At 40.3% G+C, this 17,172-nt stretch overlaps 1 protein-coding gene across 1 annotated transcript in view; it reads left to right on the forward strand.

Annotated features, from left to right (window-relative positions):
• ATAD3A (ATPase family AAA domain containing 3A) overlaps positions 1-17,172 on the forward strand; it is a 273,671-nt gene that overhangs the window by 45,386 nt on the left and 211,113 nt on the right. The window contains exon 7 of the mRNA XM_053690532.1: positions 2,076-2,145. Within this exon, the coding sequence (XP_053546507.1) occupies positions 2,076-2,145 (70 nt within the window). The remainder of the gene's footprint in view (positions 1-2,075; positions 2,146-17,172) is intronic.

Raw genomic sequence — 17,172 nt, forward strand, 5'->3', positions numbered from 1 at the left:
ACGTATGTATTTGTGTTCATATGAGCATATAGGTCTGTAAATACATATTTTGAGGAAAGAAAAGGTCAAAACGGTTACACTCATCAATACAGCAGAAGCAGGTAGGGTAGTGACAGAGCTTTTATCACGTGTTGGTTGTCAGGGTTTTTTTTTTTTCCCTTTTACTGCATCTAGATGATCCAATCCAGAGTTTTTAATATAGGTTGCATGTAACAGACTTTTTTTTTTTGTTTGTTTGTTTGTTTATTTTAAAGTGAAAGTAAATCCTAGCATTATACAAACGCTAGGATTTACTATTGAAACAAATAAAGGGCACTTTCATTCATGAAGTATAAGATACTTCATGTAGAAAGCTCCTTTATTTGATTCAATCGATCGCCGCTCTTAGCTCCTACAGCAGAGCACGGCTAAAAAATTTTTTGGCTAAGAGGTGACGTTTTCACCTCTTAGCCAATAGCTGTGCGGTAAATCCGGCTCCCATGGGCGCCAAGCTGGATTTACTGCACGGCTATTGGCTAAGAGTTGAAAACGTCACCTTAGCCAAAAAAAATTGTAGTAGGAGCTAAGAGCGGCAATTGAATCAAATAAAGGAGCTTTCTACATGAAGTATCTTATACTTCATGAATGAAAGTCCCCTTTATTTGTTTCAATAGTAAATCCTAGTGTTTTGTAAAACGCTAGGATTTACTTTTACTTTACAGAATTACATTGCTTTTTTTTTTTTACTTATTCCACCTATTGTTTGTAACATTGCTCCCAGGACCCATAGGGAGAAACTTGTGAGCAAATCTTGTGATGTCATCAGAGCGATGATACTTTTGTGCTATTTGCTTTTGTTTCTCAGGATCCCATACCTTTAAATTCCACACGGTAGTGTATTAGCACCACTCTTGATTTATTGTTTGTAACCTGTTCCTGGTACAGTTAAATACTTTTAACTTTATACGTTGCCTTTTTTAGCATAGGGTCAGTTTCTACCTTTGCGTACAGTATGACCTAAAAGGCAGAAAGTCCTTGTGTTCAATCCAGACAAGGTAGTTCTCTGGATGGTTTCTAAAATCCTGCCTAAAGTAGTCTCTGAATTTCATGTCTCCAAAATGATATGTCTATTTTTGTGCCATATAAAAAATGTATATATACTCAATAGAGCCCTAAATGTAGTTGGATTTCTTTAAATACATTACATGTTATACTGTTTGTGTAGTGTCAGTTTTTAAACGTTTATGAAACATTATGAACTGGACTAAAGCCAGATTCTCCACAAAATAGTTGTATTATGACTGCTTTGCTGCCCTCCATTTGTTTTAACAATTTTCAAATCTTTCCTGGTGAGTGCTACTAGGGTGAACTCAAGATAACCATATATTAAATTATAATGAAATGTCCAAATCTTGGCTTATGTAACTTTGCAACACTCGCCAACAATTCCCACTTCCTGCTACATTAATAAGGAAAATTAAATAAAATACTGAGCTTCTACAGGAAGTAGAGACCAGAAGATGCGGGGTGACTTGTTTTTTGTGTGGCCTTTAGGCCAGTCTGTGCTGGTAAGTGCTACTTAAAGGGACACTAAACCTAAACATTTTCGTTAATGATTCAGATAGAGAATACAATTTTAAATAACATTCCAATTGACTACTTCTATCCAATTTGCTTTATTCTTTAGATATCCTTTGTTGGAGAAATAGCAATGCACATGTGTGAGCCAATCACATGAGCCATCTATGTGCATCTACCAATCGGCAGCTACTGAACATATCTAGATATGCATTCAGCAAACAATATCAAGAGAAATGAAGCAAATTAGATAATAGAAGTAAATTAGAAAGTTGTTTAAAATTGCATGCTCTTTCTAAATCATGAAAGAAAAAATGTGGGTTTCGTGTCCCTTTAAGAATGTGAACTGAGATAAATTATATATAGATATAGTGCAATTTTTATTTCTGTTTTGATTCTTTATGGTACTTTATTTATAATAGCTCATTGGAGCTACAATTGCATTACTAGTTTGAGCTTGTCTCTCTTTGTTTGCCGACTGGAGCTTTGCATTTGTTTTATATCTTTCACCCTTCTAGGACTGCTGGAACAGTATTTGGAGAAGGTTTCCGTACTTTTATATCAGACTGGGATAAAGTGACTGCAACTGTGAGTTTTACAGTATTATTTTATACCTATTAAAATGTCAACTATATAATGCATGTTAAACTGATAGTTTAATAATGGTTGTAGTTTAAAATAGAAAATGTGTAACACAATGTTCCCACCACTAGGTGCTGCTACAGAGCATGGAATTAATATTAGTTTAGTATTTGTGTATGCGGATGTTTGCAGGTAGCAACTCTGCTACTGCAGAATAAGGTAAACCTGGCAGATATCCGCTTTCTATCTGTGACTGTTAACTCCTTGACTGCCAAAAGAGACATTACGCTGATGTGCAATGTGCTACAGCCTTCCCAGGTAACTGAAGGGTTTAGTGCTGTCATTGATGTAACAACTGATATTAGAACATTCAAGTTAGTCTAGTGCTTTGCAGCAAATACATTACATGAAATGCTGGTCACTTTCATGGATTATTCCTAAAATGATTGCTGTAGTTACAAATAAATGGCGTTTGTATGTGTGGTGTTTCCTGTTTTAAAAATGGCGCCAATTGACTTTCTTGACACAGGGTTGCCACAGACATTTAATTTGTAAAAAGATCAATATCTGCAAAGTGCAATATCAGGTGTGTGTATATGTATAAAAAAAACACACTGAATAGATGAAACTTGCACTCACTGGATTTTTAGGAAAGGTGCTTTATTTAGCACAAAAAAGTGATGTTTCGGGGATCAATCAACCCTTCATCAGACCAATCACCCCTTCATCAGGGGTGATTGATCCCCGAAACGTCACTTTTTTGTGCTAAATAAAGCACGTTTTCTAAAAATCCAGGGAGTGCAAGTTTCATCTATTCTGTATCAAACCGTGCCTGCACCCTGGTAGATGCCTTTTAAGTGAGAGTGCGCTTTCTCTGCTTTATTATATATATATATATATTCACAGAGGCTGGTGCACTTGCACAAACAGGTTGCCAGGGTGCCGAATGCTGGTAGAGATAAAGGTAATTGAAGACAGCACTCGCTGGGCTTAAGGATAAGCAATAGAAGCTTTTATTTACGTGACGTTTCGGGACAGCCCAGCTCTCTTTTCTCACACGTCTGATTGATTGATATATATATATATATATATATATATATATATATATATATATATATATATATATATATATATATATATATATATATATATATATATATATATATATATTTATTTAGATTTTCATTAAAATTATGGGGGGGAGATAAAAACCTGAAATTAAAATCCTCCATGTCTCAAAATTAAATCAATGTAAATGTTTTCATAGGAAATTAGTACATCTAGGCAAGTATCCCCACTTGCTTTTCCCCAGAAATTCTTAATATACAATGTTACCAATGCACAAGAGAATTGTGGGTAAGATATGCAAATTAGATATGCAAATTCTCATTTTTTTTGCTTAAAAAATACTGTTTTGACACAGCGATCCTTTTAAACAGGATTATGACAGCAAACCAGAAATCACTCACTATATATATAAGTCCAGGATAACAACAGCACTCACTGGGTTTAGTAAAAATATCTTTTATTTGAAAAGTTTAAAACATAGTCCCATGATGTTTCAGTGCCAAACTGGCACTTTTATCAAATGGTATAACCCAGCATGAGAGAAGATGTTGAGTCCTGACATCCGGGAGACATAATAAAATATAACCAAACAAGCAGCCTTTTATACACTCCTCTGTATCACAGCTGAAATGAGAATAGCGCCGTAACTCAGCTCCAATTGCGTGAGGTCATGCCCCTTCCGGTGTGTGTGTGTGTGTAGTATTGGTTGTCGAGCACAGACCCACAGGAACACGTCACTGGTTTGGCCGCAGAACTGGATACAAGCAGAGGATCCCAGGCCGCCGACAGCATAGAGTGAGCGGAAGGAATAGAGGATCACCCACGAAGAATACCCGCTCACATTTATATCGGAAAGACGGTCTGACTGCAGGAGTGCCAAAATTTGTGTATGTAAGGTATGTTAATTGGGCCCGCCAAGGCTTTTCTTCTTTGACTGTCATAATACACTGGAGTGTTTCACACAAAGCGTCTTGGACGCTGAGGATTACCGGAAACGGTTAGCAAGCTGAGGCTGCAAGAGGATATATCTCCAGATGACACACCTCTACACGCATTATGTGACTGTTCATATTTGCCTTATTTGATATAGGCTTATGATATGTGCTCTGACTGCTGTGACCAACGATCCTAACTAAAGTATTGAACATACAAAGAACATTAGTGTTTTAATATACATATAATACACATATAGTATATAACCTTATATTATCTCCTGATTTTTTTGAATATATATATATATGTGTGTGTATATGTGTGTATATATATATATATATATATATATACATACATACATACATACGTGTGGAGAGTGAATTTAAACTAAACAAATCTTCCACATTTTATTTTGTGAGTGCTGAGTATGGTAGGTGACATATGGACAAACTAGGAACTAAGGAGACAGAGGGAGGCCTAACTGGTATTGTGTATCTTTATTCAAGGAAATTTTAAGAAACAATGCCACTCCCATAGTATTTCATCTTTTAGGAGCCAAAGTGTCCATTTTATGGATCCATCTGGATTTCAGCTGTCGAAGTACTTTATCTCTATTGCCACCCCTCTTGAGAGGTGGCACATGATATATGATTATAGTTTTTAGTTGGTAAACTTTATATCCTTTCTCCAGGAAATGTCTTGCTACTGGTTGATCCGATTTGCCATCTTTCATCCTTATGGGTGATTGGCCATTCTTATTCTCAGAGTATCACTTGTTTTACCCACATAGTATAAACTACATAAACAGATTATAATGTAGACTATATGTGTAGTGGTGCAAGAACCTTTAGTTACTGTGTGTGTAGGTATATAATTAAAAAAAATAAAAAAAAGTGTGTGTGTATAAAAATATGCAAAAAGTCTGATCTATTTAAATTAATGGTCTTAAATTAATTGAGCAGCGCGATATACATTTTTTTTCTGTTTGCATGAGAACTATAGTTGGCATTATTAGCATTTTATTATCATCATTTGTAGAGCGCCAACAGATTCTGCCGTGCTAAGTGTGTAATATATAATTCAAAGCTTGTGTGTAGCTGCAATGCCCTTTAAAACGAAACCCCACTGTACTGCTCGTTTTATAGAGCACTATGTGCTCAATTGTTGTGCTTTGGATTGCTCATTACATGAAGGCAGTTATGGTTCCCATGCTGCACTCTGCTCAAAGTGCTATGGCAGCTGCAGAGATGTGTGATCTCTTGTATTGCACTTTGTAGAATATTGGTTCTTAGGAGCAGATCTTTCCATTATTAGACAGAATAAGCAAGTTGCAGATATATTCAGGTAAAGGGACAAAGGGGTTAAATCTCTATTTGTTTTCCATGCAATCAAGGGCTTAACTTACTGCTGTGAATGTGGTTTTATAGTTGTGATATATCTTCCAGCCAAGGGTGTTCTGGGAAGTCACCTGCTACGCAGAATTGAGTTAACCTCTTGAAAAACCCATGCATGTTCTGGCGTATCAAGGGTTAAGCCTTAGCTGTGTGAGTTTGCGTTTTATTTCCTTCATTACCTCCTATTCTAGGTACCTGAGGGTAAAGTAATGTAGACACCCAAAAATGTCTGGCTTCTATGTGTTTAAGCTTGAAATCAGATATGTAACAAAATTGTCATTCACTTCTTTATATGCCGTCAATTAAATCCCCAGTCCTTTTGCCTTAATGAAGGGTTTTGTTTTTTACTTTTTAAAGTATTCAGAAATATCCATATCACATAACAGAGATTTCTTCCATTCAAATGACAAGTAGCCTAAGAAGATGGTTTAGAAAAGGCTGTGCTTTTGTTGCTACCGGATTTTCTGGCAGAAGAGGGTTATTGGGGAAAATGTTTTGCATATAATCCAGAAACCATAGCATCATATCCTTCATGCTGTCAGGTTCTTGGACTGAGTCTTACGCAGCTGTTGTCCAACATGGAGAAAATAGCTTTTCTTGTGTACGTAACTGGCATTGGTTCTTCGTACTGCACAGGCAAGATGTTTAGTCTCTACGGCTTTCTACAGTTTCATTTTTTTAAATTTCTAAATTCCCAGGTTTAGAAATACTAAAAAAAAACACACACACACACAACATGGTCAAGTGTATACAGCTTTAAAACAACCACTCATAAACAATTATAGCATGTACATATTGGTATATAACTAAAAATGGCATACTTTGTTGTTGTTTTAGTAGGGGCATACATTTGAGAGAAAAAAACTTTTTTTTTATACATCATGAAAGAAAACTACTTAAAATACATATTTTTTTTCTTTTAAATGTTTTTTTTTTAATTGAGATTTAATATAACATACAATCAGTATCGTAATTGGCATATCAACGCAAAAAATGTATTGTGGTATCAAGCACATTAGTAGAGATACGCAATCATACCTGTTACATCACAGATAAGTTTGAACATATAAAAGGTGAACCTCACATTTTAATAAAATAAGTTTTTAAGTTACAGGATGGAGCGAGTGCACCTTAAAAATATTTGGATAATAGTGAGCTAAATAATATTTGAGTGATAAGAAATATGCTCTACACCCTTCTGAGAGATAGCAATTCCTCCAAATTGTTATCGATGTGAAATAGAAAATGAACAAGTGAAGGGGAGCCGTATATCAATTAATAAAAATGTTTTTTGGGAGGGGGGGTGGAGCTAGCCACCTAGCAGAGAGGACGCATAGGTGTGGAGCTCCGTGCTAAAAATATTATAAACTCACAAGAAAGTGCTTTTTGAGGATAAAAAAAAGAAAAAAAAAAAGAAAAACACTAAAAGTGACTTTATTGTTCCCAGTTAGAGACACTATCTAATACCCGGGTTTGTGTACCCCCCATACCCCGTGGATCCCCATCGGTCACAGGATTCCCCTGTCCTGGCAGCAACGCAGACCTGAGCGGTGGAGAGAGCCGGGTGTGTATCAGCAGCTAGGAGACCAACCTATATGTGGGATTGTTTGACCAGCACCTCCGGAGGGTCGGGGCTCCGCTCCGGAGTGCTGGCTGTGTGAGCGGTGTCTCAAGTGAAACTCTCACCGTAAACAACGTGGGAGCTCATTACCTGCCCACTCTCTGGACTTCATCTGGGGTTGAAAGGCCGTCGGCCCCCTTTTATGGCTCCCCGGGGCAACATCTAACGGGAAAGTGAGCCCTCTTGCAAAGACTTCCCTCCTGGCTTGCTCTGCTTGCGGCAGGAACCTCCGCGACCCGGCGGCAACTGTGGAGGCGCGAACGGTGGCCATCTTGCCTCCTCTTTCTGTCCCATTTAGCGGATTCCAGCGTGGGCTACCTGAGAGGCCTTGGAGAGCAGCCTAGCAGCGTGAAGTTGGAGATCACTAGCAGAGGAGGAGGAGATCCGGAATGTGCTTGTGCCTTAACACACCTCGGTGAGCAGCTTGTACAGATTTTCAAACCGGCAGCTCTGCAAGGAAGGCAAGAACGACCGCCATCTTGGGCCTGCATGCCCTCCCTATCTCTGTGCCCTGCATACTAGCACCTTCTGCCTCATTTGGCCTGCAGTCACTGGTGCTTACCAGGCATAGGTTCCGGTAACTGCCCCATTGCTGATCAGCTGCTAAGACCTGCAGGGCCCTCATGCACGTGAAGTGATCAGGTACTGCTCTTTTATTTTCTCTTGGGTCTCAATTTGTTTTACCCCACTCCACTCTTAACCATAAGTCAGTGCTGAGGGGCCCTTCCCCTATTTATACCCACCAAGCCCAAACTGCTATTCTAGGGACTGCCTATTCTGGACTTCATCTGCCCCCTGTGTGGCCCCCAAGGATAAAACCCAGACTGAGACTTATAAGTGGCTCTCTTACCCCTTGGGGATTGCTTTATACACTGACCATCCCCTTTAATAATCCCTTGGGTCTCAGATTTCTTGGTGTCAATCTCAAATCTCTGCTGCTGCGTCAGCATAAGTATCTCTGCCGCCCTGGCGCAGAGTGGAGTGTATTGTATTTTATTTTTGTGTATTTGCAGGTCTCACTCACACACACCTTGAAAGAAGTATTGTATGTATCTCACATCCTGTAATTTGTACCCCATCTAATTTGCCCTGAGGTGCTGCCTTCTTTCAGCAGATACATTGATACAGCATATCTTTAGTGGGACTTTAGAATTCATTTTACTGTAGCAGCCTATCCCACTATTGTGTAAAACTACTGCTGCTGCGTCGGCCTGTGTGCCTTTGGGCTTTCAGCCCAAAGTGGAGTGTTATTTTATTTAAATATCTGTCTAACCATTGCTTTTATCTACAGGTCCCATCTACAGCAGTAAACCTACTATCTGCAATTTACAGTTTAGGAATTTAACTACTTGACTTTATTTGTCTTTGCATAAAACGTTGTGTTACCACTGTATTGTTATTAGCTGGTTAGATTCATATTCACTGCTTTAGATACACTAGCACAGGGGGGGCGGGGAATTCGGCCTGGTTCTTCTGGCTCCCCTATCGCACCTCCCCCTTTCCGATCCAGCTTGTCTGGATTGGTCACGTCCCACCTCCTTTTCCCTTCCTTTTGGTCGAATCCCACTTCCCGAGGTGTGTGGGGGGATCCTGGGGCCCTCCCCCTCCCCCCCTCTTCATCTTCTCTAGAAGGCTACTGAACTGACTTATTTTGAACAGCTGGCTCAGTCAGCAGCTACCATGTTTTAAGTGTTAATACCTCCCATGGGTTATACCTAGCCCCGCTCTCTATCTCATTTATGCATTGCAGTATTGAAGCACTAAACCTTGATTATTGTAATTCCTACTAGCTAGTTCCTATGTGTTAGCGGCTTCTCTCTTGGGTCCCGGAGTGGTCAAGGTAGACTATCATTCCAGTCAATAACTGCTCCAAAAAAGTACTAGCCATGCCTCACGCATCTAAAAGAAACCCTAGAACTCCCGCAGCAATCAAGAAAACGGTGCTCGACCATTTCTCTCAACCTCATAAAGACTCTCTTCCTCTGCGGAAGGAAGTAAGCGACCCAGAGTCGCAAGACGAGGATTCCCAATCAAGCTCCCACTCTGGAGCCCACTTAAACCACTACATTACAGAGAGCACACTACAAAAGATGCTAGCGGCCCAAACCAAATCCATCACAGCCGAGATTCAGAGGAGCTCAGCAGAACTTAGGAAAGACATCGGCGAGATGGGTGACAGGATTGACACCTTAGAAAGACAACATGATGACCTAGCCACAGACAATTCCAACATCCTTGCATACGCTGAAAACCTGGCAGAACAGATCTCCCAACTCGAACTAAAGCTGGCAGATGTGGAAGATAGAGCCAGAAGAAATAATATACGATTTAGAGGTATACCCGAGTCAGTTCTGCCAGGGAACTTACAGGAATTTCTCATAACCCTCTTCACTGCTCTGCTTGGCCCCCTAGAGGGCGATAGTCACAATATGGAGCGAGCACACAGGGCTTTGAGGCCGAGGTCAATGTCTTCTGACAGACCACGAGATGTGGTGGTCTGCTTTCACAACTTCAAATTCAAAGACCGCTTGATGCAGGCATCTTATAACAAACCCAGTCTACCCGATGATTTCAAAGATATTCAACTCCTCCCTGATCTCTCATCGCATACACTACAACAGCGCAAATTGTATGCTCCTATCACTACACAACTCAGGAAGGCCAACATCAAATATAGATGGGGATTCCCCACTAAACTAATAGTGACAAAGGACAACCAGGCTCATGTTATTTCCTCTCCTTCGGTGGGCAGTACTCTTCTGGCTAACTGGGGTCTACAACCTGCGGCTGAACCTCAGACAGTTATCCAATCCAAGCTACGTGTTTCAGCCCCAGCTTGGTCTGTTAGAGAGCAGAGACCCAAACGCCAAAAACCTAATCCACCTGACCACATTCCGAGGCCTCAAGCCTCACCTACCTGATATCCCACTGGACACATGTTCATATGTTAATTGGTTTTTGCTAACACTTATTATCTGTATGCAAATGTTTGTGTTTACCTGTTCAGAATAGTGCGGGTTGGCTGGCCTCTAGCTGGACCGCCAGAATTGAAACTAGCCAACATCCACATGGAAAATTACCATGAACGATGTGGCGGTCCGGACGGATGCCTAGCCTCCCTGTACTCTTTTAGAGAGCGGGGCTATACGTTTATTAGCCCATTCTGTTGGTTTGGTTTAGCTCCCCCCCCAGACTTTGGAACCCACGCTTGGGTCCCACTTAGGTGGACTACTTCCACCAGCCTCCCTTTCCTCACCTTCTCTTCCATACCCCTTACCTCCCCTACTGATCCCCCCAACTACCTTAACTTTTAAGAGTTCAAAGTGCACAAATGGCGCCCCTTAGGTTTCTGACACTAAATGTAAGAGGTCTAAACACCTTTGGTAAACGTAGCTTGCTAACTAGAACACTAAAATTCCACAAGGCTGACGTAGCCTTTCTCCAGGAAACGCACCTCTTAGGGGATGCCTCTCCCGGCCCGTCATTCCGGGATTATCCCGTGGTAAAAGCTGCCTCTTACTCTAAGAAAGCCAGAGGCGTTGCTATCCTCATTAACAAAAGAGTGGCCTTCGAACCGCTTCATGAGTTCAGAGATCCACAAGCAAGATACCTTATCCTGATATGTAACCTCGACCATGTCACTTACACCTTAGTATCTGTATATCTGCCTAACACCCTCCAGCCCAGATACCTGAAGAAAATCTTACATAAAGTGGACCAAGTTAGACAAGGCAGGGTAATAGTGGCAGGTGACCTGAATATGGTGTGGGATGGCGGCCTTGACAGACAGACAAAATTACCTAAAAAGAGCTCCTCTTGCCCAGAGTCCATTAGCCGTAGATTCCGTGAGCTTATGTCCCAATTCAATTTTTTCGATGCTTGGAGATCTCTGCATCCTCTGGACAGAGACTACACTCACTATTCTATACCCCACTCCACACACTCTAGACTGGATTACATGTTTTGTCACCCAGACTCCTTAGACCTTATACTTCACACAAAGATCTGTGCGTGTCCATGGTCAGACCATGACATGGTTTTAATGGACATAGAGTCGCAGAACACCATCAGGCCCAGACCCAACTGGAAACTACCCCACACACTTCTATCCGACATCCCCTTTAGAGAGGAACTTAGGAAAGAGATAAACTTCACCTTACAAATCAATGACACACCTGGAATTCGGGAAGATACTCTGTGGGGAGCCTTTAAGGCCATCACTAGAGGCTTCTTTATTCAAAAACAAGCCCACTTGAAGAAACAGGCAGGCCTCTCCTTGTCTCAAGCCCACCGTAAACTTAGGGATCTTGAATCGCAAAGTCATAAAGCAGACAACATACAAATTAAGGAGGAGATTAGAAATGTGAGGAGACATATATGCAAGTTGGAATATACCAAAACCCAAAATAACTTGCTCAAATTGAAACAGCTATTCTACACTAAGGGTAATAAGGCTGACACAATCTTAGCGAATAAATTAAGACACCGCACTAGCAACTCTCGCATTCACGAAATTAAACAAGGTGCTCAATCCTACAAACTCCCATCACATATAGGCCAACAGTTCAACAAGTATTACTCAACACTGTATAACATCCAAAATGATACCTCATTCCAGCCAGCCCCATCAGAGGCTATAGGCCCCTTCCTGCGCTCCTTAAGACTACCTACTCTAGATGAGGCTACTGCTGATAGCTTAGATGGCCCGGTCACGCCCCAAGAGATTAAATTCGTTATTAAAAATTTGAAGTCTCTCAAAGCCCCTGGACCGGACGGTTTTACCGCAATCTTCTATAAAACATACCTCCGGGAGATTGTCCCCATCCTGACCAGATTCTATAACTTAGCTAGAGATGAAGGAAAATTCCAAAAAGAGTTCCTAGAGGCCTCCATTACCACAATTCTCAAGCCCAACAAAGACCCAACACTCTGCGCTAGCTATAGGCCCATATCTTTGATTAATACCGACGTTAAAATATATGCAAAAATTTTAGCAAATAGGCTCGCAAGACTCCTCCCCTCACTTATTAACCCGGACCAGGTTGGCTTCATACCTGGAAGGGAAGGCCCTGACAATACGAGAAGGCTCCTTAATATTCTCTTAGAAGCCAAAAGACTCAACAAACCAATTGCAGTGCTCTCCCTCGATGCTGAGAAAGCATTTGACCGGGTCAGGTGGGACTTCCTGTGGGAAGTTCTAAAGACCTTTCGCTTCCCGGCCTCCATCATCCAAGCAGTACAAGCCCTGTACTCGGCCCCTACGGCCTCAGTTAGGGGACTGGGATTTCATTCCTCTCCCTTCCCTATCTCAAATGGCACCCGACAGGGTTGCCCTTTATCACCCATCCTATTTGCGCTGGCCATTGAACCGCTCGCTGCTGCCATTAGAGCTGACAAAGAGATATCTGGAGTTATCCTGCATGGAACAGTCCACAAAGTGGCTCTGTTCGCGGATGACACCACCATATTTTCCGCAAACCCCCTCAGTGAGATACCTAAACTCCTATCCACACTAGATACATTCAGTAGCCTATCCTTTTATAGGCTAAATCAATCCAAAACCGAACTCTACACACAGGGTTTCCCGGACTCTGTCACTAATTCACTACGAGACAAATACAACTTTGTTATCAATAATACGTATGTCTCCCACTTAGGAGTCAAACTCTCTAACTCCATCCCCAACCTTATCTTGAATAACTATAAGCCCCTTTTAACCGAATTACATACTCTAACCAGTCAATGGAATTTCCGCTCCATCTCTTGGCTGGGTCGGATAACAGCTCTTAAAATGAGCTATCTTCCAAAACTAACATATATTATGCGTTGCCTCCCTATCAGAGTACCTAGAGCCCTACTCACTCAGTTTCAGGGCGCCTGTACCAAATATATATGGCAAAATAAGCCTCCACGAGTAGCCCATAGGCTTCTGCAGTATCCTAGAATACATGGGGGAGTGGCCTCCCCATCTATATTCAGATACTATGAGGCCGCCATGCTCACGCACATTACCCAATGGGGCGTAAAGGACTCTGATAGTAGATGGAGGTCAATTGAACAGGCCTCCCTACCCTTCGACCTCACCCTGAGGGATCTGATTTGGACCCCTCCACACTGCCGAAGAACCTTAGGTATAGAAAATCAGATAATCCGAGAATGCCTAGCCTCTTGGGAACTTCTGAGACATTACTCCCAGGTGGCCCCCCATCCATCCCCTATCACTTCATTGACTGGCCTCTTATCTGGCCTTCCTGACTCCCACCCCTCGACGTGGCTGAGACTGGGTGTCTCGAGAGTAGCTGACCTTTGGTCCTCATCTTCTCACGATTCGTTTATACCCTTTACCCAAATTGGCAGCTCATCACCTCCCCCACTTTATATGCGATTCGAATATGTCAGAGTCCTCAGCTTTCTGACTAGTTGGGGCTTTAAACCATCTCTCTCTAGACCACCAACCATCTGGGAAGCCAGATGGCAACAGGGATTGAGGCTAGGTAAGCCACTATCTCTCCATTACTCCATCATGGAGGGCGCATCCCCTACAGACAAAGCTACACATATCACTAAATGGGAACAGAAACTCGAGTTCATTGCCCCCACCAAAGAATGGCACCGTACATTACTCCTCACAAATAAAACCCTCCACTGTGTCACTATGCATGAGAACTACATTAAATTACTCACACAATGGTACCTGGTGCCTGCTAGATTAGCTACAATTTTCCCTGGGGCATCTCCTATCTGCTGGAGAGGTTGCGGTGGGATAGGAGACATGGCACACATTTGGTGGACTTGCACCAAATTGAGGCCCATCTGGAATAAGTGTTTCTCAACTCTTGTTTCTATGGGTATCTCCCTCCCCAATACACCGGAGGTCGCCTTACTCCATATAGGTATCTGCAAACTCCCTAGACACTATGCTTCATTAAGCATCTATTTCTTTTCGGCTATCAAACTCAATATAGCCAAGGCTTGGAAAAGAACTAGCCCCCCATCTTGGTCTGACATCACCCAAACCATGGCCTATATCTACACCATGGAAAAACCTATCTACTGCTCCAAGGGTAAAGTCTATTTTTTTGAACTGATTTGGGCAGAATGGAAAGATAGATTTGACACGACCTGGCTCCCTAGATTTGAGACTTAGTCTATTATACCTTTACTCAGCAATGTCGGTACGACATCCCACACCTATCTAGTTTTAATTAGTGTCCATTACAGGTTTATTTCCTTGGTCTTAGACCCTACCCTCTCCCCTCCCCCTCCCCTCTCCCCTCTCCCATGGATGTTTCCCCCCCCCTTTTTTTTTTTTTCTTTTTCTCTTTCTCTTTTCTTTTTTCTCTTCTTTTCTTCTTTTCAGTTACTTCTGACTTAAGTGAACAATTCTGTAATACCCTTACTTTGGATATAGAGGTTACATATGTTTATTTAATCCATTTATGCATATACTGTGTCTCCTTATGTATCCATTCTTTTTGTCATGTTACTGAAATAGTACGCTTTGGTCGTACTAATGTTGTATTTGTTTATCTCATCTGAAAAATCTAATAAAAATATTTATAAAAAAAAAAAAATGTTTTTTGGTTTTAAAAGTTAGAGAATTGAAAAAAATATATATATATATATTAAAAAAGTGCTTTTAATCGTATTACAACGTGATAGCTAAACTGATATTGAAAATACAAAATTTGTATATGTTAACTGATGAGTATGGTGGTAAGAAAATAGAATTGTGGAGGTTAATATATGTAATAACAAGAAAGGTAAGACATGGGTAGTGTACAAAATGTGACAATTTTTATATTGTACAATGTAGCAGATACAAGTTGAAACAATTACAAGTTGCAAAAAATACAGGAATACAAGAAATATGCTGGTTTAAAAAATGACAAATTAAAAAGACATAAAATACATATTTACACACTGTATATGTGGCTTGTGTGTATCTCACTGCAGTGGATAAAAAATGGATAAAAAGGTTTTTTATAAAAAAGCTTTTGTAAAAATTGTATAATACAGCCAAAGTGAGGTAAGGTAGTATTTATAAGGGCGGTTGATTATTAGGACAGTGCCTTTTAAACACTTTTTTTTAAAAGTACCTTAAAAAGTAGTGGTTCCCAAAACTACTTAGTGGTATAGTGGGATCCGTTGAAAGACATTCATGTGGATAGGCTATTAGTAATAGCTAAAAAGGGTTCTTTTGTAGATGGTGGTGGTCTCAATACTATTTATCAGTATGGACTCCGGTCTGGTAGCAGGTATCTAATTCCAAATGGAGTTTTCTTTGTTAAAAAGTCTTGTGGGTTTTTCTGTAGCTTGCGGTGTCCCAATACTCTCTGTCAGTATGGACTGTAGTTTGCAGATGAAGTAGAAAATTCTTTAGGTGTTCCTGTGTCCCAATACTCTCTGTCAGTATGGACTTCTGGATCCTTAGCTGAACTAGTATATAGCAGCACCAGTATGTAGTAGCAGTTGGATTTCTTAGGTGAACCTGTGTATAGCAGCACCAGTAATGTAGTAGCAGTTGGATTTCTTACGATCCGTTTGGCGGCAAAAACGGGTTCAAATTTCAAAGTACCGGCTATTTATAACTGAACGGTTTTTGCAAATGACTGTTTTTTTCAAAAACACCCGGTTAAAGGTACAATGTTTCAGAGTGTAGGCAGCTCTACGCGTTTCGGCCGTAGCCTTTATCAAGGTCTTGATAAAGGCTACGGCCGAAACGCGTAGAGCTGCCTACACTCTGAAACATTGTACCTTTAACCGGGTGTTTTTGAAAAAACCAGTCATTTGCAAAAACCGTTCAGTTATAAATAGCCGGTCACATCTGAAAAAAAGCCGGTACTTTGAAATTTGAACCCGTTTTTGCCGCCAAACGGATCGTAAGAAATCCAACTGCTACTACATTACTGGTGCTGCTATACACAGGTTCACCTAAGAAATCCAACTGCTACTACATACTGGTGCTGCTATATACTAGTTCAGCTAAGGATCCAGAAGTCCATACTGACAGAGAGTATTGGGACACAGGAACACCTAAAGAATTTTCTACTTCATCTGCAAACTACAGTCCATACTGACAGAGAGTATTGGGACACCGCAAGCTACAGAAAAACCCACAAGACTTTTTAACAAAGAAAACTCCATTTGGAATTAGATACCTGCTACCAGACTGGAGTCCATACTGATAAATAGTATTGAGACCACCACCATCTACAAAAGAACCCTTTTTAGCTATTACTAATAGCCTATCCACATGAATGTCTTTCAACGGATCCCACTATACCACTAAGTAGTTTTGGGAACCACTACTTTTTAAGGTACTTTTAAAAAAAAGTGTTTAAAAGGCACTGTCCTAATAATCAACCGCCCTTATAAATACTACCTTACCTCACTTTGGCTGTATTATACAATTTTTTACAAAAGCTTTTTTATAAAAAACCTTTTTATCCATTTTTTATCCACTGCAGTGAGATACACACAAGCCACATATACAGTGTGTAAATATGTATTTTATGTCTTTTTAATTTGTCATTTTTTAAACCAGCATATTTCTTGTATTCCTGTATTTTTTGCAACTTGTAATTGTTTCAACTTGTATCTGCTACATTGTACAATATAAAAATTGTCACATTTTGTACACTACCCATGTCTTACCTTTCTTGTTATTACATATATTAACCTCCACAATTCTATTTTCTTACCACCATACTCATCAGTTAACATATACAAATTTTGTATTTTCAATATCAGTTTAGCTATCACGTTGTAATACGATTAAAAGCACTTTTTTAATATATATATATATATATTTTTTTTCAATTCTCTAACTTTTAAAACTAAAAAACATTTTTATTAATTGATATACGGCTCCCCTTCACTTGTTCATTTTCTAATAAAATAAGTTGAAATATTTAGAGGAATGATTTCCCACAATGATAAAGGGCTATCTCACATGAACTAATTATAATGTTGGATAAATAATAATACAGTTTTAATCATGTTATATAGGAAACT

Source organism: Bombina bombina, chromosome 8 (assembly GCF_027579735.1).
Source record: "Bombina bombina isolate aBomBom1 chromosome 8, aBomBom1.pri, whole genome shotgun sequence".
In the NCBI taxonomy this organism is placed as follows: Eukaryota; Metazoa; Chordata; class Amphibia; order Anura; family Bombinatoridae; genus Bombina; species Bombina bombina.